General features: G+C 42.2%; 1 protein-coding gene across 2 annotated transcripts in view; it reads right to left on the bottom strand.

Moving 5' to 3' along the window:
• Positions 1-6,191: 6,191 nt before the first annotated feature.
• Positions 6,192-19,094, bottom strand: part of LOC106565074 (proto-oncogene tyrosine-protein kinase Src) — a 39,432-nt gene continuing 26,529 nt past the window's right edge. For both annotated transcript variants that reach the window (XM_045691392.1, XM_014131707.2), the window contains 2 exons: positions 7,897-8,028; positions 6,192-7,509 (listed from right to left, as the gene is read on the bottom strand). In XM_045691392.1, coding sequence (XP_045547348.1) covers positions 7,301-7,509; positions 7,897-8,028 — 341 coding nt within the window. In that variant the 3' untranslated portion in view covers positions 6,192-7,300. The remainder of the gene's footprint in view (positions 7,510-7,896; positions 8,029-19,094) is intronic.

Below are 19,094 nucleotides of genomic sequence, written 5' to 3' on the forward strand. Positions count from 1 at the left end.
GCATTTCAATTAACAGGTGTGCCTTTTTAAAAGATAATTTGTAGAATTTCTTTCCTTCTTAATGCGTTTGAGCGAATCAGTTGTGTTGTGACAAGGTAGGTGTGGTATGCAGAAGATAGGCCTATTTGGGAAAATACCAAGTCCATATTATGGCAAGAACAACTCAAATAAGCAAAGAGAAATGACAGTCCATCTTTACTTTAAGACATGAAGGTCAGTCAATACGGAACTTTGAAAGTTTCTTCAAGTGCAGTCGCAAAAACCATCAAGCACGATGATGAAACTGGCTCTCATGAGTACCACCACAGGAAAGGAAGACCCAGAGTTACCTCTGCTGCAGAGGATAAGTTCATTAGAGTTACCCAACCTCAGAAATTGCAGCCTAAATAAATGCTTCACAGAGTTCAAGTAACAGACAGATCTCAATATCAACTGTTCAGAGGAGACTGTGTGAATCAGACCTTCATGGTCGAATTGCTACAAAGAAACCACTATTAAAGAACACCAATAAGAACAAGACTTGCTTGGGCCAAGAAACACGAGCAATGGACATTCGACTGGTGGAAATCTGTCCTTTGGTCTTGAGTCCAAATAAGATTTTTGGTTCCAACCGCCGTGTCTTCGTGAGATGTAGAGTAGTTGAACGGATGAACTCTGCATGTGTGGTTCCCACCATGAAGCATGGAGGAGGAGGTGTGATGGTGCTTTGCTGGTGACACTGTCTGTGATTTACTTAGAATTCAAGGCACACTTAACCAGCATGGCTACCACAGCATTGAGCAGCATTACGCCATCCCACCTGGCACTATCATTTGTTTTTCAACAGGACAATGAGCCAACACACCTCCAAGCTGTGTAAGGGCTAGTTGACCAAGGAGAGTGATGGTGCTGCATAAGATGACCTGGCCTCCACAATCACTCCACCTCAACCCAATTGAGATGGTTTGGGATGAGTTGGAACGCAGAGTGAAGGAAAAGCAGCCAACAAGTGCTCAGCATATGTTGGAACTCCTTCAAGACTGTTGGAAAAGCATTATTCGTGAAACTGGTTGAGAGAATGCCAAGAGTGTTCAAAGCTGTCATCAAGGCAAAGGGTGGCTACTTTGAAGAATCTCAAATATATTTAGATTTGTTTAACACTTTTTTGGTTACTACATGATTCCATATGTTTTATTTCATAGTTTTGATGCCTTCACTATTATTCTACAATGTAGAAAATAGTAAAAACAAAGCAAAACCCTTGAATGAGTAGATGTGGCCAAACTTTTGACTGGTACTGTATATATGGCTTTCATTGGCACACAATGCAGTTGGCTTTCAGGCCCACTGCAATCAGTTAAACTGGACAATGCAATCAGTAGCCATTTCACATAAGACCAAGTGTGGACCAATGCAACCTGAGACGTTCCAATTAGTATGATATGTTACGTTTCGTATGGTACGTATTCATTTGTGACTTTCCATCATCAATTTCGTATGATATGTTACAAATTGCAATTTACATGATATGTTACTAATTGCAATTCGTACAATATATACTGTATATGTTACCAATTTTCAAAACGTATAAGTTAAGTTTTCCAATTTGTTGTTGCTAATGTTAGCTTGGCCAGGGTTAAGGTCAGTGGAAGTGTTAGCTAAAATGCTAAGTAGTTGCAAAGTAGCTAAAAAGTAGTAAGTAGTTGCAAAGTTGGTAATTAGCTGAATTGCTCAAATTGTCTGTGATGAGATTTGAACGCAACCTGTGGGTTGCTCAACTTTTGTGTTATACACCCATCCACCTCAACACATACCCTACCTTCTGTGTTATATAACCATCCCATAATAATTTGATTGTTCCAGATTTACGTTTACTATATTACGTCTCGTCTATGAGACCAGGCTGACCAATTCAGTTTCTTCTTTTGAGGTCCTTTGGTTGTCTTTTAGCAGTAGAGGTTTAGGATTGTGAAATTTTGCTAACTTCTCCAAAAGTCAAAGGTTTTCCAGAAGCCCCGGTTTCACTATTCCCAAAATCAGGAGGTAATAATCAGGAAATCCGGAATCCTTTAACCAGGATTTATGGAAAACCTGGGAATTTTGGGAAAGTGACAGGAATTCTGCAAAGTTAAGCTCCCCTTTCTTTCTAGTTATAGACCTTTCTCCATCGAGCTGCCTAAATAACACTTTTCAACAGTGTCTCCCAAGAATGTATTTTTTTGTGTCACCCAAGTCTCACAACATTCCAGTTAAATCATGTTGGAAAACACCAAAAGCTACTCACTGCAACCCAGATGTTTCATGAAAACACAAGGGATTAGATTCAAGCAAAGGCAAGAAAGAAATTAAACAAACTGGCACAAAATACAGAGCAAGGTTATTATAGTAAACTAAAACACACAAACCATTTAGTAAACTGAAATAAAATAATTAACAAACTCGTTTGAAAAACAAACTATATACTAAAACTATTATATTTGACTCCAAAACAAACTCAAATAAAATCCATAATGATTGTTGTTGAATTTTTGTTTTTTTGGGGGGGGGGTTTAAGCTTTTTTTTCTGATGGGGTTTTCAAGCTTCTGAATATGGCAGGTCACATTGAGATTTAAATTATAATTTAAAAAGGTAGACTCAGCGAGATGACATTGCCATGAGCAGCACCGCAGATATTGGGTGCGTTTTGAGTGGTAAGTCTAAAGCTACCCCATTGTAGACGAAAGTTAAAGAGTGAAGTCGGGGGAGATGCATCTGCGACAGCCTAAAGTCAGACACTAATGTAGTTTTCCAAAAGCAAGGCTCACATCAACATGGCAGTGTTGCCATTGATTATAAAAGGTTTTCTTTGTAATGTCGAAATAAACATGCATCTAACCCCCATATCACACACTCACAAACTATACAATTCTGATTATATTATGTGTGTACACATTCTACAATCAATTGATAAAGATGAGCAAAAATTAGAATGTATGCCCCCTTCAAAAAAATTGAAATTATATTATTTTACATCCTTCCAGATCCTCGATATCCTTCATCTGTGCCAATGGACTGCCCTCTTCAATTGACATGACAATAAAGCTCTTTGGCCACACACCAGTGGTGGGTTTGGCATCAAAATTAGAATGCAGGAGCAGAAAAGAACCCCAAACCTATTGAAAAACATGGTGGAGGATCTTTGATATTACGGGCCTATTTTTCTTCCACTGGTCCTGGGGCCTTTGTTAAAGGGATATTTCAGGATTTTGGTAATGAGGCCCTTTATCTACTTCCATTTTTATGTCTCTGAATGAAGAGACATAAAAATGGTATCCACGAGACAATAACCCCATGCGGCAGATAGCGGTTAAGAGCATTGGGCCAGTAACCGAAAGGTCGTTGGTTCGAATCCCTGAGCCAACTAGGTGAAAAATATGTTGATGTGCCCTTGAGCAAGGCACTTAACCCTAATTGTTCCTGTAAGTCACTTTGGACAAGAGCATCTGCTAAATGACTAAAATGTAAAGTCTCCGGACATGAAACCCATTGAAAACCTGTGGTTTGAATTGAAGAGGGCAGTAAATAGAATTCTGTATGGAGGAATGGTGTAAGATCGAATGGTCTAAGATCCCTCCCTATCTGTTCTCCAACTCATAAAACATTTTAGAAAAAGGCTCAGAGGCATTATCGTTACAAGGTGGGGCATTGAAATGTTTTGAAAACAGGTGTCAATCATTTTGACCCCTACCTTTTTCTTTAAGATTTTTGGTTATTACTTGTTAAACTAAATCTCTTTCCCTGAGCAATTGTATAAGTATAAATACAGTATCCCTTTTTTGTTGTTGTTGCATACAATAAAGTTCAGTATTTGAATTATTTATTTAATGCAGTAATTTTTTCTCATCATCTTCAAGGGTGTTAATAATTTCAGGCCCCACTGTAAATCACTACAAATTGGTTCCTGTTTCAGTCATGTCTTCGGTGACGATCGCGTGAATCAAACAAAAACACCATAATGATGGGTTAACAATAGAGCCTCCCAAAATGCAGGCGATGGCTGCAGGATGATACTTGCAGTAGACTGCAGTCAGAACTTCATGACCATTGATCACATGATTTTTGTAAAGTTCATGAAGTCGACATGTAGTAACATTCGTATGCCCAGAATTTAAAACACTTTGACTTGACAAAAATTATCTGCTCGAACGTACCCATTGAGATGAGCAAGATGCAAGACTTTGCTTTCACACAGTCACACAGAGTATCTGCGCATGTGCACAGGTGTGCTTCACACTGCTACATGGTAGCTACTGGACCAAAACAGCTGAGAAGTTTAGCCTCAAGCTTCAATGCTCCATGTTTTTGCAGGAAAGTCAAAATCAAAAGTAACAGTCAGTATCTGGTGTGGTCACCAGCTGCATTAAGTACTGCAGTGCATCTCCTTCTCATGGACTGCACCAGATATGCCAGTTCTTGCTGTGAGATGTTACCCCACTCTTCCACCAAGGCACCTGCAAGTTCCCGGACATTTCTGGGGGGAATGGTCCTAGCCCTCACCCTCCGATCCAACAGGTCCCAGACGTGCTCAATGGGATTGAGATCCGGGCTCTTCGCTGGCCATGGAAGAACACCGACATTCCTGTCTTGCAGGAAATCAGCCATACTGCTTGTTCTGTGCGTGGTGGCATTGTCATGCTGGAGGGTCATGTCAGGATGAGCCTGCAGGAAGGGTACCACATGAGGGAGGAGGTCTTCCCTGTAACGCACAGCGTTGAGATTGCCTGCAATGACAAGCTCAGTCCGATGATGCTGTGACACACTGCCCCAGACCATGACGGACCCGCCACCTCCAAATCGATCCCACTCCAGAGTACAGGCCTTGGTGTAACGCTCATTCCTTCGACGATAAACACGAATCCGACCAACACCCCTGGTGAGACAAAACCGCGACTCGTCAGTGAAGAGCACTTTTTGCCAGTCCTGTCTCTGTCCAGCAACGGTGGGTTTGTGCCCATAGGCGACGTTGTTGCCTAAGGCATGTTCACACAGATGAGCAGGGACCCTGGGCATCTTTCTTTTGGTGTTTTTCCAGAGTCAGTAGAAAGGCCTCTTTAGTGTCCTAAGGTTTCATAACTGTGACCTTAATTGCCTACCGTCTGTAAGCTGTTAGTGTCTTAACGACCGTTCCACAGGTGCATGTTCATTAATTGTTTATGGTTCATTGAACAAGCATGGGAAACGGTGTTTAAACCCTTTACAATGAAGATCTGTGAAGTTATTTGGATTTTTACTAATTATCCTTGAAAGACAGGGTCTTGAAAAAGAGACACTTATTTTTTTGCAGAGTTTAGTTACCTGTCCAACATTATAAATCAGTAACATAACTTTTGGATTACCCCAAACTCAGTAATGTAATCTAATTACTTTAAGAGCCATTAGAAAACTAAAGGGATCCACCAAATGCGTTTGGTGTGTCATCATAGTGGTCTCTGGCTTGTGGTCAGACTCAGTCAGATGGAAGAAAATTAAACCTGCGCCTTTTTTCAATGCTGAATTGAATGTCATTGAAGAAATGTGTGTTTTTTCACAAACATCCTTTCTGAATTTAAAAGTATTCCAAGAAGAATTCATCTAGTTTTTCAAAAGTATCTAATCTGATTACAAAAATGTTGCTGGTAATGTAACTGATTAGTTCATTTTTGTAATCAGATTACATAAACCCGTAACTGATAACATGTAATCAGTTACTCTCCAACCCTTTATATTGACCCACTACTGAGTCTACCTTTAAACCTAACCTAACCTATGACCATCACCTGAGCAGTACTGCGCTGGACTGGTTCCACATCCACCATAGTGGCTGGAAGCGTGCTGGAAATGACAATGTGAAAAGAAAATATCCAAAGCCAGCACAGTAGTTAGAAGCAGTACAGTTTGGGATAGCACAATAGTGTGAAAAGTGTTTAAATTCACCACCCGTCTATCTGCCTATGAAAAAGATTGAAGTAATTGAAGAATTGCCTAAAGGATTGTGGTAATGTTAAGATCTGTAAGGGATTAAGACATGCATAGATTGTAGTGCCAGATTTGATTCACAAAGATTGAACTAACTGTGCATGAATGCTATCCTTCATATCCGAATGGCTCAAAGCTTTACTTAATTTAATCCTTGACATCACTTCGATGGGTATAATATAAAGCGGTCTTCCAAATGGTTTCACGTGAAACTGTCTGGGAGCTTTAATACTTAGTTTTATTGACATGGACACAGGAATAAAGTAGCATCCATAAAAAAATAATTAAAAAAAGAAGACAAACAAAGAAAAACCTTTAAAAAAAAATTTGACATTTGTTTTGGAGATACCTGATGACCTGGCGTAAGCAGCACTTGAGAATACTGGAGAGATATAGAGAGGAGGAAATAGGAAGAGAGAGAGAGATAGATAAACAAAGAGAGAGGGACAGACTGAGCGAAACACACACACACACAGAGGCTAAGTCCTAAATGGCACCGTATTCCCTACTAGTGTACTAGTGGTCAAGAGTAGTGCACTGTGTAAGGAACAGGTTGCCATTTGGCTCACACAAGAGAGAGGGACAATAGACAGACGGCACCTATGCCACGTTGGCAGCGCTCTGCAAAAAGAGGAGGTGGAGAGGTCAGATGCTGTGGCGCTATGGCTGCATCTAGATTCTCCAAACTCACAGATTTCAACAATGGGGGAGACTTCCTCTAGTCTAGCCAATGCTTGACAGGTAGTGCACACTTTGGGAGAAGTGTGAAGGAATCCGGACAGAGCCTTTGAGAAGAAGGGTACTAGGTCAGAGAGCGAGGGTCAAAACAATGGCCATGCCCCATCTCATTATCCTCCGTCCTCCCTTAGGATTCTCCGGGGTGAAGTTTCCCCTAGCTACAGATTTAGGATGAGCTTCCTCTCCCCCAATCCTAACCTTAACTATTAGTGGAGAAAATGCTAAAATAAGGGGCAAATGCACCCTTCTCCTTAGGACACTAGAGCTGCTCAACACCCCACATTTCTGGGATCAGCACCTTTCACATCAGTCCAACCCTCAAACACTACGACTGTCCCCACAAAAACTGTCTATGGATCAGTTATTAACAACGCTTCCCACTTCCCCCAAAAGCTCCAGGTTAGAAGCCACTCATAACCAAAGATCTAGGATCAGCTCATCCTCTCTCCCCAATCCTAAACAATCCTTAACCATTGTCCATTACAGGGAGGAAATAATACAAAACCATCCCTTGATCAGTGTTTAAAGTGAGCAGGGGTGGGAAAATCCGCCCATGTGGTCCCATGGTGGGACCGATGTCCCTAAAACCTATAGGTTCTCCCCAGGCTGGTACTGGGGCTCGGTGGAGGTAAAGTCATCTTCCAGGAAGCCCTGGAGGTACTCGAAAGTGGGCCGCTCCTCGGCATCCTTCCTCCAGCAGGTGAGCATGAGCTCGTGCATTGAGCTCGGGCACTCTCCGGGACAGGGCATTCGGTATCCGCGCTCCACCTGCTCCAGTACCTCCCGGTTCATCATGCCTGAAGGGAGGGGGTGGGGGGGAGGGTAGACCGCATTTGTCTATAAAGATTTTCTGAATTGTTTTAAAGAGTCATTTGTACAACTGTTCTAGGGCATATTCTGAATCTGCCACACGCCAAACAAAATCGAATTAGAGCTAAAAAACGATATATTTCAATGCAAACCCCTCCTTTATGAATACTATAATAAGCACATGGAACATACAAACCCTGCCCTTTCCGTTCACTTCTCAGTGCAATTGTATGTAAAGGCTAATCTTGGGCTATTGTTTAGTGAAAGTATATGGAACCCTGAAGAAGGCATTGTGTGTCGACATATTGGTGTTTTATAGCTATAGAGTGTGGGACTACCTTTAGAATTGTTTCATAAAGGAAAGTAAATGGTACCTGGATATGGCACTCTGCCTTTGGTGGCGAGTTCAGTGAGCAGGACCCCAAATGACCAAACATCTGACTTGATGGTGAAGCGGCCGTAGAGGGCAGCCTCTGGCGCCGTCCACTTAATAGGAAACTTGGCTCCTGGGGAAACAAAAATTTGGATTGATGACTCATGGTCTTTTATCAATGTACCTTTGACTATGGTAGCCAAAATGTCAGTGCTTTTAACTCAAAGAAATCAATAAAAGTACTTTTTCCTAAAACAAGGCTAGAGTTAAGCCTCTACAGTCTGCTGAAATGGAAAACGTGACTTACTTTTGTTGTTGTATTTTCCTCATTTCCAGTTGTCTGGTTGCGATATACATTTTTCCTTTCACTGCATGTTATTTAGCCCATTCATTACAATCACTGAAGTCACAGAGTGAGTCATCAAGAGACCAGTTGGAATGAAAACCAGGTTAAACAGGGCCCTCCAAAACCAGGTTTAGTATTTTAATGTTTTAGGCAAGTCAATTAAGAACAAATTCTTATTTACAATGACGGCCTACCAAGAGGAAAAAGGCCTCCTGTGGGGACAGGGGCTGGTATTAAAAATAACAAAACACATTTTAGGACAAGAGAGACACCACAACACTACATAAAGTGAGACCTAAGACAACATGGCCGCAACACAACATGACAGCAACACAACAGCAGCACAACATCCCCTCAGAGACACCAATACTCCTTAGCCGACCCACAAGAATGGAATGGTCTACCGTATCAAAAGATTTGTCCAAGTCAATAAAAACAGCAGCACAACATTGCTTAGAGTTAAGTGCAGTGGTGAAATAATGTAGGACCTTTAAGGTTGCAGTGACAAATCCATAACCTGAGTGGAAAGCAGATTGCATACCAGAGAGAATACTATAGACATCAAGAAAGCCAGTTAGTTGATTATTGACAAGTCTTTCAAAACTTTTGATAAACAGGGAAAGATAGAAATTGGCCTATAACAGTTAGGATCAGCTTGATCTCCCCCTTTAAATAAAGGATGCACCGTGGCTGCCTTCCAAGCACTGGGATACTCCCCTGAGTGGCGAGACAGGTTAAAAAGGAACATTGTCGTGAACCATGGGATGGATGTAACTCTCACGCCCGCAGAGCTACAACAGGTTCTGGGATGGAGAGAGCAGGAGGCCAAGAAGATGGAGAGTCAACAGGACGGGAAGAGGAACAGGAGGGTAAGAGCTGAGAGACTTCGCAGCCAGCAGAGGAAGGAGGAAGCAGCCCCCAGTCTGTCAACACCATCATCACCGAAGATAGAGGCAGAATTTTTGCTTTTTCTGCAGAGCCTTTTTCGAGAACACCTCTCTCTTTTTGGAGCATTTTCTACTTGAGCTTTAATTGCTGTTTTAGCTGTTGGGATAGGAGCCTCTGCTTTTAACCCACAAGGAAAGGACCATATCATTTGTATTTTCCTTTAGGAGGAACAGGATTGGGTTTCCTCAATTTGGGAGCTAGGATATCCATAGGATAAGTAGACTCTCTGTAATGGGCTTTGCTTGAATAAACACATGCGGTGCATTTCCTCTTGAGAGGCCACTGACCGAAATAGACCGGAGAGTTTCCTCCCTTTGTTACCGGTGTGGGTCCATGCTTGGGGTGTGTATGAGAAATGTTTTAAGATGTTAGTCTAAGGCATGACACAATGTCTATACCTTGTTCGTCTCGTGGGAAACTAGGTCCCATTACAGTGCATAACTCCAGGTCCACGGGTGAAGGGTTTGTGACGCGCACCCGTGGGTGTAAAACTAAGGTATTTATTAAAGGATAAGTTGTTGAGAGGAGAAAGCATACTCACCACTCCATTTCCCTTGGTCTTATAGCCTTAGGAGAGCCTGACAAACTATGGGTCGCCCTACCCCAGAGCTGGACGCCCCACTGAGTGTTTTTTTATAAAAAAAGGTTTCTCCCACTCCAGCTGTGGCTGGTAACAGCGGGTTGCTGGGATCGGAAATGGGCTGCAAGGGCAACACCCGTAAGTATTAGGCCTGAAGCAGGGGTAACCTAGGCTAGATCATTAATCTCAAGGGAGAGGCGTGAGTCAGGCAAGACAACATGCAGAGTTTCATTGTTTCAAGTTCTTTCTAGACAATGCAACAATAATAAAAGATCAGAATATGAACGAATTAAATGGCTCAGTAGAATCGAATAAACATGTTAGTATAATACAGGAAGGCACACTTTATAGTACAATATTTACACATTTATCAGAGAAAGCGGGGATTGGCGGGTGTTTTAAATTTAGCAGTATTAGCAATAGTAAATAAGAGTCTGGTAGCAGCAATTGTGATGTGTGTGCAACTTGAATGTATTTGTGTGTGTGCATGAGTGTGGCAAGTAAGTCCAGGTGGTCATTCCAGTTCAAGTGTTCAGTAGTGTTCAGTAGTGTTGGAGCCAGTTCATTTTGTCTTTTTTTTTTTTTTTTCATTTTTCATTTCATTTTATTTCATTTATCAAAATATTTGTTTATTTGATGATATCGCTCATTTAGAATATCATATTTCATTTCTATATACAGGTATGGTGTATGCATTATTATTTGGTGGTCTCTTATTATGGGCCTATGACATGAATTAGAAATAGGTCAACTACGCCCTCTAGCCTCAATTAGTTGGTGGTGCAGGTGGGCCCGCCCAGATGGCCACATACTGGTATAAGAGACAGGATGTAAGTCCTACGAGGGATGGCAAACGTTTGGGTCACCGGGTTGGCATACAGTTTTAATCTTGATCTTTTTCCATTTACCTGGAAAATTGGAACCTTTGTTTGCAATTGGTCCACATGACAGTATCTGCTGTATCAAAAAAGTCAGATGCATCCAGCTCAACGTCAAGGGCATCCAGTGCTAAAATGAAAGCACAGGCTGAGCACGCTGCTTTGAAAGCTAAAGCTGTAGTTTTGGAAAACAAACATGCTCTTTATATGGAAGAAACACAACAAGGCAAAAAAGGAATTGGTGGAAATGGAAGCTGAGCTGGCGTGGAGATTGTTGATTGTGGCTCAGGAGATGATTGTGGACTACAGGAAAAGGAGGACCAAGTACGCCCCCATTCTCATCGACGGGGCTGTAGTGGAGCAGGTTGAGAGCTTCAAGTTCCTTGGTGTCCACATCAACAACAAACTAGAATGGTCCAAACACACCAAGCCAGTCGTGAAGAGGGCACGACAAAGCCTATTCCCCCTCAGGAAACTAAAAAGATTTAGCATGGGTCCTGAGATCCTCAAAAGGTTCTACAGCTGCAACATCGAGAGCATCCTGACTGGTTGCATCACTGCCTGGTCTGGAAATTGCTCTGCCTCTGACCGCAAGGCACTAGAGGGTAGTGCGTACGGCCCAGTACATCACTGGGGCTAAGCTGCCTGCCATCCAGGACCTCTACACCAGGCGGTGTCAGAGGAAGGCCCTAAAAATTGTCAAAGACCCCAGCCACCCCAGTCATAGACTGTTCTCTCTACTACCGCATGGCAAGCGGTACCGGAGTGCCAAGTCTAGGACAAAAAGGCTTCTCAACAGTTTTTACCCCCAAGCCACAAGACTCCTGAACAGCTGAATGGCTACCCGGACTATTTGCATTGTGTGCCCCCCAACCCCTCTTTTTACGCTGCTGCTACTCTCTGTTTATCATATATGCATAGTCACTTTAACTATACATTCATGTACATACTACTGCAATTGGGCTGACCAACCAGTGCTCCCGCACATTGGCTAACCAGGCTATCTGCATTGTGTCCCACCACCCACCAACCCCTCTTTTACATGACTGCTACTCTCTATTCATCATATATGCATAGTCACTTTAACCATATCTACATGTACATACTACCTCAAATCAGCCTGACTAACCAGTGTCTGTATGTAGCCTCGCTACTGTATATAGCCTGTCTTTTTACTGTTGTTTTATTTCTTTACTTACCTATTGTTCACCTAATACCTTTTTTGCACTCTTGGTTAGAGCCTGTAAGTAAGCATTTCACTGTAAGGTCTACACCTGCTGTATTCAGCGCAAGTGACAAATAAACTTTGATCTGATGCATCAGCTGCCAAAATGCAAGTTTTAAAAGAATGAAAAATCCTCTGTTGCACAAACAAGAAATAGTTAAGTGGGTGAGAGTAAATAGACTGGACTGAAGCTTACCACAAAGCCTATGAGGCATTCCAGTGACTGTATGGAGAAAACTCAATGGGTGACAAAAGAAACTGGACCGAACTTGACCAAAATGCCTCTGAGGTGTTCATACAAATGATGGCACAAAATCCTGCACCAACACAGGGTTTACCTACTCCTACTGAATCTGGTAGCAGCAATTGTGATGTGTATGTAACTTGAATGTATTTGTGTTTGTGTGCGGCAAGTAAGTCCAGGTGGGTACAGGATCCAAACAGGGAGACCGACAAGCAGAGGTGTGGACTCGAGTCACATGACTTTGACTCGAGTCAGACTCGAGTCACAAATATGATGACTTGCAACTCGACTGACACCAATGACTCGTGACTTGACTTGGACTTGAGCCTTATGACTCGACCTGACTTGATACCCTCCCCAAGCCCAAATATTAAAAATGATGCTATTAAAAAAAGTGTGCAGCGCATCAACTCTTCATTTAACGGATTAAAGTTTGAATCGGACAGCAGCCAATGAAATTGTGCCAGCAGAGAAAAATTTGCGTGTGGCAGTGCAGAGGAACGTCGGCGGGTGAATTCAGATTAAGCAATTGGAAAGATGACACCCAAAATTATAATTTTCGGATATACAGACTACGCTGAAGTCAACAAAAAACGCATTGCAACTTGCAAAACGTGTGGGAAGAAAATTACAGATGGAGGCACAACAACTTCCAACTTTGTTCGACATTTGAAGCTGCACAAAGAACGGTAAGTCGTGGCTAATATAGCCAACAGCTATATATAACTTTGCTAGTATAGCATGTAGGCTAACATAACATTAAATCAATGAGCCTCCACACAGTCAGCCAGTGCGGGAATGTGATCATTGCACCCAAGATTGAGACCAGGCAAGATTGTGCTACTGCCCCGCTCAACACTTGTTTTTTAATTTGCTTACAGATTTGAACAATACCAGATGAACAAAAGTGTCACAAGTGAACCACAACAGTCTCAAATCTCACAGTTCATGGAGACCCGTGGTGTAGGGCAGTACAGAATCATCTACAGCAGAAAGCTATCAACAATGCAATGCTGTCCGACCTGGTTATCGATTGCAACTTGCCTCTGTCTATTGTGGAAAACAAGAGTTTGTCACTTTCTGTCAGTAAGTACAGCCCAGTGTGTCATAGAACATTGACATCAAAAGTAGAGAACCTTGCTACAGAGAGACGTTCAAAACTGAAAACTCAGTTGAGCAACACAGACCATGTTTCAGTCACAGTGGACATTTGGTCGAACCGAATGATGAGGGGGTTCCTTGGTGTCACTGTGCACTGTATGGAGAAAGATGGAGAGAGGATACAGTTCAAGTCCAATCTCTTGGCCTGTGACCGCTTCAAAGGCCCCTACATGGCCGAAAGAATCGTGAGCAATTTGAGGCCATATGTGGTGAGTACAGCATTAAAGATACATTTGACTATATCATTAGTGATAATGCTACCAACATGAGAAAAGCATTCACCGTGTGCTTCCCCATAGAACAAGAAGATGAAGTACATGACAAATATCACCTTGATGACCCAGAGCTCTGGAATGACCTAACCCTGGAACACCAGCAAACAGTGGATGCTGCTATTGCAAAAAAACAGCGCTTGCAGTGTTTTACCCACACTCTCCAGCTGGTGGTGGGAGATGGCTTGAAAGAAACAAAAGTGATGACACCTTCTCTTTCAAAGTTATCAAAAATCAGCTCACTGCTATATACAAGCACAACATTCAAAGAGGTGTTTGAGGCTGAATTTGGGGAAAGAGGCATCCCTGCTGCTGTCAACACAAGATGGAACTCAACACTGAGACAAGTGAAGGCAGTTATCCAATGTGACCATCTAAAGCTCAGTCATGTTCTAGAAAAGGCTGGACACAAGGAGTTGTTGTTCACAGTACAGAAGTGGAATAAGTTGAAGGAGTTGGTGGACATCCTGAAGCCATTTGGAGAAGCAACAGATATGACACAGGGGGAGAAGGTAGTCACAATCAGTTCTGCTGTTCCCTCGGTCCTGTCCCTGAATCACCACCTGGAGCAGCGGATGCCTCAAGTCCATTTCCTGAGCGGCCTGGTCAGAAGTCTCCAGGCATCCCTGAACAAAATATTTCTTGGAATCTTCATCAATGTGAAAATGGCCAGGACACAAGATGGAATCACTGCCCCCTTTTCAGATCCAGTCTACCTCAAAGCAGCTGCCTTGGATCCGGCTTTTTCTCTGATGTAGGTGGAGCACCATGTGCTGGTCAAGGAGGAGGTCAAGGAGGAAGTGGCACAAAGAGTTAAAGGTAAATATTATTGAGTTTAATGTAACTTTTTCTCATAATTTAATCCAATTGACTGCAACAATAATACTTTTTCAGTTTAACCCACTGCATCACCAATACCAGCCTTTTTGTTTCTGCTATGCTTTTACATGTTTTGCCAGAACTGATTCTGCAAGATGCTACAGGGACAAGAGCAAGCTGTGCCTCTTGTTGATGAGGAAGAGCGAGAGGACCATAGTCTTGGACAAGAAGGGCTGTTTGCAGCATACTGTCAGAGGCAGAAGAAAGCTGTTGGGACCACTCCAGCACTACAGCGAAGTCACTACCTTGACATATGCAAAGTACAGAATGCCCTCTTGTTCTGGGCAATGAACAGGAAGGCTCTTCCCTTACTGTCCCCGAGTGGCCATCAGGGTCTTGGCAGTGCCTGCCTCCAGTGCTCCGGTGGAGCGTGTCTTCAGCCATGGTGACATCATAGTGTGGCCTCATCATGCACAAATGACTGACAGACTTTCATCGAATATGGTCTTTTGCAAATGCAATGCATTATGGGGCCCTGAGATAAGATAAAAATGAAACTGTTTATGCATTACACACACACACACGTAGTCTTCCATGTTCAGGTTTTATCTCCCATCTTTGGGATCTGTATTTTTTTCTCAGACATTCAGGCCAGTGTTCAAATTGTAGGCCTACTTGAAGTTCAGTACCAGTTGTTTTGATGTACCTTTTAATAAATGATTGTAACTTTATGGCAGGATTGTTTTAGGTGTCTAGAGTATATCTGGAGAGAGATAGAGAGAGAGAGCACTACAATATTTTGTTTTTGCTGTCATATTGATGGGTCTTTCTCATGACTACCCATGTACTTCCATGGAAATATAAAGTTTATTTGGAAAGTAATAAATATATATATTTTTAAAAGCATTCATGATTTGCATAAATCTTATATACTATTACTCTTGTTAAATATGAAATGGTATTACATTTGGTGAAGAGCACATTATGGCTTGTTTAGGACTCGAAACTCAAAGTTTAGGACTTGATTTGAAACTTGACTCAGACTTGCCTGTCTTGACTTGGGACTTGAGTGCTAAGACTTGAGACTTACTTGTGACTTGTAAAACAATGACTTGGTCCCACCTCTGCCGACAAGCACAGCAGCCACAGCAGCAGCCACTAACACTCATAGATGGTGCTAATGTGCAAGCAACTCAAAGTGCAGGTTCAAACCAGGCTAATGCTACTAGCAACCAAGCTAATGTTACAAGCCACTAAGATAATGCTACCAGCTACATTGCTAATGATACAAGCAACCGAGATGCTCTCACCAATGCTATCCAAAGACAGAATGACATCACTGAATTTCTGATAAACAGCAGCAGCTCTCTCTACTGCAAGAGAGAAATAACAGTGTTCGATGGTGACCAACTTCATTACAGGTCATTCATTAAAGCTTTCCAACATGGTATTGAATGCAAAACTAACAACATGCAAGGCAGGCTTTATTATTTAGAGAAGTATACAAGTGACCAACCAAGAGAACTTGTTCATATTCATTTGCACATTAATCCAGCAACAGGATACAATGAAACAAGGAAAGAGCAGGAGTTCAACTGGCAATTCAAATAAAATTCTGCCTATATGGAAAAAGATCTGAGCTGGTCAGTCATTACACCAGAAGATGAGAAGGCATTGCGTTCTTATGCACTATTCTTTAGAGGCTGTTCTAACACAATGCAGGACATTAAAACACATGGAGGACCTGGAGAATCCAGCCAATCTCAGAGCTATTGTCTCAAAACTGCCATTCAAGCTCCAGGAGAAGTGGAGTTCAGGTGTGTGATTTTCAGGATCAACACAGTAGAAAAGCCCAGTTTAAAGACTTGGTGGAGTTTGTGGAGAAGCAGGCCCAAATGGAATTGGATCCAGTCTATAGTGACATTCAAGACACCACAGTTCAAAAGGTCAGGTTCCAAGTTTAAGTCCACAGACTCAATGCAAAGGGTTAAACCCTCCAGCAGGAAGAGCAGTTTTGCCACCACAGTTGGAGCAGTAACTGAAAAATCTGTGAAATCAAACTCCAGCACAGACAGAAAGCAAGACAACAACACATCAGGTGCCTTTAAAGAAACTGCATTTTCTGTGCCTTTAAAGAAACTGCATTTTCTGTGACCGTGATCATGCATTGGAATTCTGTCAGAAGTTGAAACATTAGGCCAAAACTAGAAGAAAGTTGAATTTCTCAAAAGCAAAAGCTTCTACATTGGATGTCTCACAAGGGGACATTCAGTATGAGTAAGAACTGTCAGAAGCACATGACCTGTCATCAGTGTAATCAAAAGCACCAAAGTTTGTTGCACTTTGAAAGGGAAAAGAAAAACCACCAGCAGGCTGAGGCGGCGGCTCCTTCAGAAGCCACTGAAAAGGCACTAGTGACAAGTGTAATGGTCCCCTTAAATGTCAGCAGTCATACTAGGGCCGGTAGGAAAGAGTGTGCTCTCACCATTGTACCACTTCAGGTCAAACTCTCAAAAGGGAGCAAAATTGTGCAAACATATGCTTTCCTTGACCCTGGGAGGAAAGCAATGTTTTGCACTGAGGAACTGATGACTCAGCTTAAATGCTAAAGGTAAGAAAATGGAGATCCTTCTTAAGACAATGGACCAGGAAAAGCCTGTCTGCAGTCTCAAGGTCACCGGGTTAAGGTGGCTGGTCTCAAGAGCAACACTTTCCTTCAGTTGCCAGACATCTACGCACAACCAAGTATCTATGTCACCAAAGACAACATTCCCTCGCCGCAAGACAACCTCAGACGGTGGCCGTATCTTAGGGATGTTGAGTTGACCCAAATCAATGCCAATGTTGAGCTACTGATTGGTCTGAGTATGTGAGTGAAGTGGAGCTGGAGCGGAGAGTGCCCAAATTGACTAGAGCGTGGAGCGAGTTTCCGAAAAAGCTGGAGCGTCGGCTTTCTCACCCAATCCAATTTAGCTCCAATACCGCTCACTTCACCAGCTCAGGGCATGCCCGGTCCAGCATGCATCTATAGGCTACTTGTGCGCTGCTATAGCCCCTTGCTTTAGCTACTGGTCTGGTAGTTCGTAAAAAAAAATATTTTCATAAAGAAACTGTTAAAACACACAGGTGCAGAATCAAGGTGACTTACAAAGATAAGGAGGACCAAGAGCAAGAGGGAATGCGGTAATGTAGGTTCCACAATAGCAGAATCATTGTTGAATCTGAAAAGAAGCGTATGCAGAAAGCATGATGGTGTACTACGTGCACATGCTAACAGAAAGGAATGAGGTGGTTTGCTAGCTAAGTGTGTCATTGTAGAAAAGTATTTCTAAACAAAAAAATCAGATATCTTAACCTTTTCATTTCAGATTCAAATATCTCTAACCATCACCCCAGCTAATTCTTTTATGCTCGTGATGTCAGAATGCACTCACTGTTCCAAAATGCAATTGTTACACAACAGGACAGTTAACCCGCGCTGCCCTCAAACCAAGACACACACGGGCTGCTAATCATCTATAGGCTATATTTCAACTTGAAATTATTTTCAAACAAGTTTTATTTTCTAACAGTTTGAATTGAGGTGTGTTCCATCTCCTAATTAATTCACATAGAAGTAGCCAAATTTATGTTTGAGGCTTTACTGAACCGGACAAACTTCTGTTTTCGACGAGAGCCTAAGCACCTCCCCATTGTTTCCCCAGACTAAGTATGCAGACACAGTCTAGCACACACTTTTTACCCCTGGCACATTATCTGGCTGGCGATTGCATTGCCTTCATTGTTGTTTTCCTTTCCTGGACGTGTGCGTTCCAATCAAAGTAAGTACCTTATTTTCTGTATATCGTAGTGTCGTTTCTACTGTTGCATACCGTATGTATGTATGTATGTATGTATGTATGAAGAATAATGTATTTACTTTTTTATTCACGTTTTCAAGTACTGGTCACAAATCATGCACTCCGATTCTTGCATAGATTGTAATGGAGACATATGATGTGTTGTAAAATACTTTTTTGAAGGTTGTACTGATTATGATGAGCTAATGCTAAGCTATTTGCCAGCTGTGTGGCGCCATGTTTGTTGACATTATACAATGCATTCTAGGTGTCACATAAATCTGTCAGAACAAAGATGTTCTAAAAAATGAGGTGATGGCTGGTTCACTCATCTTTCGCGTAAAACTTCCAGAAGTGAATGATGGTAGACAACAAGCCCCCTTCAACATGCATACTGCAAAGGTATCAAACTCATCTTGTCTCTTCTTATCTTTGGTTGATCCGAAAAAGAAAAGAAAAACATGGTGGCGGACTAATGTAATGTAGCCTACATTTTCCGGTTTGGATGATTGTGTTACGCTGTCGCCAATTTTGTGTATGTCTTAACATTACTTCCAGAAAGAAACAAGTCACATTCAGAACATATGTTGTAAGGACTGTGTTTGTGCAAAATGTTTCTGTGAAAAAAACAGTGTTGCCAGCTCAAACGCTGACTGCTTCAATCGAAACTAGACGTTGTAAATAAGCTGTCACGTCTCCTGCGTTCAACGTCGCCGGTTTACTAAATCACTGGCTCTGAAAACCATCATTACGCACACCTGGCACCATCATAACACGCACCTGTGCCTCATCAGGAGACACACCTGGACTCCATCATTTCACTGATTACTTACCCTATATCTGTCACTCCCTAAGTTCCATTCCCCAGGCAGTATTGGTTATGCGTT

This window comes from Salmo salar, chromosome ssa12, assembly GCF_905237065.1.
Source record: "Salmo salar chromosome ssa12, Ssal_v3.1, whole genome shotgun sequence".
NCBI classification, from domain to species: domain Eukaryota; kingdom Metazoa; phylum Chordata; class Actinopteri; order Salmoniformes; family Salmonidae; genus Salmo; species Salmo salar.